The sequence below is a fragment of the Otolemur garnettii genome, unplaced genomic scaffold, assembly GCF_000181295.1.
Source record: "Otolemur garnettii isolate 467f Iridium unplaced genomic scaffold, OtoGar3 scaffold00001, whole genome shotgun sequence".
Lineage (NCBI taxonomy): Eukaryota > Metazoa > Chordata > Mammalia > Primates > Galagidae > Otolemur > Otolemur garnettii.
In genome coordinates, this window is record NW_003852396.1 from 30,891,306 (window position 1) to 30,894,747 (window position 3,442).

At 43.9% G+C, this 3,442-nt stretch overlaps 1 protein-coding gene across 2 annotated transcripts in view; it reads left to right on the top strand.

Annotated features, from left to right (window-relative positions):
• STIM1 (stromal interaction molecule 1) overlaps positions 1-3,442 on the top strand; it is a 224,882-nt gene that overhangs the window by 179,359 nt on the left and 42,081 nt on the right. For both annotated transcript variants that reach the window (XM_012803486.2, XM_003780942.2), the window contains exon 4: positions 1,784-1,895. In XM_012803486.2, the coding sequence (XP_012658940.1) occupies positions 1,784-1,895 (112 nt within the window). The remainder of the gene's footprint in view (positions 1-1,783; positions 1,896-3,442) is intronic.

Here is a 3,442-nt window from a genome sequence, read left to right on the forward strand (position 1 = left end):
GGGCTTAAACAATTCTCTTGCCTCAGCCTCCCAACTAGCTAGGACTATAGGTGCCTGCCACAACACCTGGCTATTTTTTTGTTGCAATTGTCATTGTTGTTTAGCTGGCCTGGGGCTGGGTTGGAACCTGCCAGTCTGGGTGTATGTGGCCAGTGCCCCACCCACTGAGCTACAAGTGCCACCAGTTCAGGGTCTTTTCATCCCAGACACCAGTGTAATAGAAAAGCAAGCAAACAAAAACCAACTCCCTGAACCAAGTACTAGGGTTAAGAGCAGGGGTCCTCAAATTTTTAAACAGGGAGCCAGTTCACTGTTCCTCAGACCATTGGAGGGCTGGACTGCAGGCCCCGGGACGAGTCGGCTGCTAAGCAGGACAGGCAGCGGCGGCAAAAACACCTGGCAGGCCTGATAAAATGTCCTCAGTGGGCTGCATGTGGCCCGTGGGCTGTAGTTTGAGGATGCCTGGTTAAGAGGGTGAAATATACTGATTGCCTTAGCTCTTTACTCCTAGAGGTGAATTTAGCTTTACCTGAAGTGTATTAGCTAAAAGCAAAGGCGAGTTGGTTCTACCAAGACAAATTTAGAGTACCCAAAAGGGAAATGGATGGTTAGTGGCAAAAATGACACATATCTACTATAGTGCTTTCAGGTAGATCATGATAAGTGATCATGTGATATTATATTAGATTCTCTGGGAACACATCAATTGTCTTATATCTTTTAGTGGGTAATGTTTCAGTGGTTTATGTCTTTTAGAGGGTAAAATTTGTCTTGAAAATTTGAATTGCAATAATGAATTTATATATTTTGTATAAAAATAGCAGTTTTGCTCTCTGGGTTCTTTTGTGTTAAATTATCTAAATTTGGTGGTGCCCATAGCTCAGTGGGTAGAGTGCCAGCCCTGTACACCAAGGTTGGTGGGTTCGAACCTGGCCTGGGCCAGCTAAAACAATAATGACAACTAAAACAACAACAAAAAATAGCCGGGCATTGTTGTGAGCACCTGTAGTCCCAGCTACTTAGGAGGCTGAGGCAAGAGAATCACTTAAACCCAAGAGTTTGAAGTTGCTGTGTGCTGTGACCCAAAGGCACTCTACCCAGGGCAACAGCTTGAGACTGTCTCCAAAAAAGAAAAAAAAAAAATCTAAATTCAAGGCCCAGCACAGTTGCTCCCACCTGTAATCCTAGCACTCTGAGAGACTGAGGTGGGTGGATTGCTGGAGCTCAGGAATTCGAGATTAGCCTGAGCTGAAGCAAGATCTTGTCTCTACTCAAAAAACAAAAACAAAAACAAAAACAAAAAACCAACAAAACAACTAGCCGGGCATTGTAACAGGTGCCTATAGTCCCAGCTACTTGGGAGGGGAGGGGCAAGAGGATCTCTTGAGCCCAAGAGTTTGAGGTTGCTGTGAGCTATGAGGTCACAGTACTCTACACAGGGCAATTGAGTAAGACTTTGTTTCAAACAACAACAAAAAAAGATACAGAATATTTCCATCACCTTAAAACATTGCTTTGTGCTCCTGTCTACTCAGTCCCCAGCCTTCCACTTAGCTTCGGCCAACTATTCATCTGTTTTCTGTCACTGTTGATTTGTCTTTTCTAGGGTTTCATGTAAATAGACTTTATACAGTGTGTATTCCTTTCATTCTTAGGAGTTTATGAGAGAGAGACATGTTAAACACAAAAACGTCGTGAATGTAAAGGTCAGTGTGACTGTGACAATAAGTGCAAGCAGCTCTCGGCATTATGGAGTCATGGCTTTCCTTGTCTCTTTCCACAGTATATAATTGGACCGTGGATGAGGTGGTGCAGTGGCTGATCACATATGTGGAGCTGCCTCAGTATGAGGAGACCTTCCGGAAGTTGCAGCTCAGTGGCCATGCAATGCCAAGGTCAGGAGGGGACTGGATTTTTCTCCCTTGGGGGTGTAGGGAATGGGCTAGGGTGGGCCTGTCTTCAGGTTGTTCCAGCCAGTTAAGTAGGTTGCACCCTTTTCAGGGCAGAATCTATAGAGCTCTCTTCTCACATATGCTTACTGTAAAGCTTGATGGGCACTTTGAATCTGTTCTTTTATTTGGTAGTCCTGACAATCCTAGGAATAGTACTAATAGCTGCCATTTATCAAGTGCTTAGTATATGCCAGGCACTCAACACTATCTATAGTATCTCATTTAATTCTGACATTAGTCCTGTAAGGTGGTATTATTATATATAGATGGTGAAACTGGTTAAGTAACTTTTCCAAGGTCGCAAACATGGCTAGTTAGGGGCAAAACTGTGATTTGAATTTAGACCTAGGTAGACTTCAAAACCATTGGTGTTTTTTTCTTTTGCTCATCCCCAGCGGTTACCTCTTTTATCATTCAGCCTTCCCTGGGTTGTCCATATAGTTTATCTATGATGAAAATGGTACAGAGGGCTGCTGACTGCCATTGGCCCAGCCTCATCTCTGAGATGACTCGAACAGCTATGGTATCATAACTTTCTGCCTTCTTTATTGGCACGATGTGCTAGGGCTTGGGCTGGGATTGAGGAGGGAATGGAATACTGCTTGGACTTCTTGTTATGTCATACTAGTGCCATGTGTCATTCAGTCAGTAATCCATTTACTTATTCATTCAACAAGTATTTACTGGGTACCTGCTCTGTGCCAAGCACTTGTGCTAGGTGCTGGGGATAAAGATGACAATAAGCTGCCCTTTCCCTCAAAGGGCTTACTGTCTGGTAAGTGCTGATTATGTATTGCCTGTCATCTTATTATGTAGGTACATCTGGTTATGAGCTTCAGCAAAGGGGGAAGGGGAAGCTGTTAGAATGCCCATACATTGCCATCTCCAGCCACAGAGCTACCAGGCACTGCTGTCCAGGCCTAGCTGAGCTGGCTGTTCCCTCCTCTGCCACATATACCTCTTCACAGCTTCTCCCTACCCTGGAAAGAGTAATAATCTTAATGTTTGTACCTCCCTTTATAGAATGCTTTCTTACCTGTTATTTCAGTTGGTTCTCACAATTCTGAGAGGAACGAATTACTGACCCAACTTTTGGGTACACAAAGTGAATCACAACTATTTTATAATTTATACAAGCTGATGAGTGGCAGAGCTGGGATTTGAACCTAGGTTTGCCCTTTTCTAAAAGCCCTGTTTTTTTCACTGTATCTTTCTCTTGTGCCATATAGTTGAAGATAGGCTTCCTCACAATATTCAGTTTAGTTCCATTTCATAAAACTTCACCAAGCACCTACCACACCCTATTCTGGGCCCTGAGGACAAAGAAATACATTGGACCTGAGCTTTGAACAACTCCATGTTCAATGGAAGAGACAGACAGTCAAAGAGATAATAGACCATTAAGATGTAGAATTTAGGCTCGGCGCCTGTGGCTCAAGCGGCTAAGGCGCCAGCCACATACACCTAAGGTGGCGGGTTTGAATCCAGCC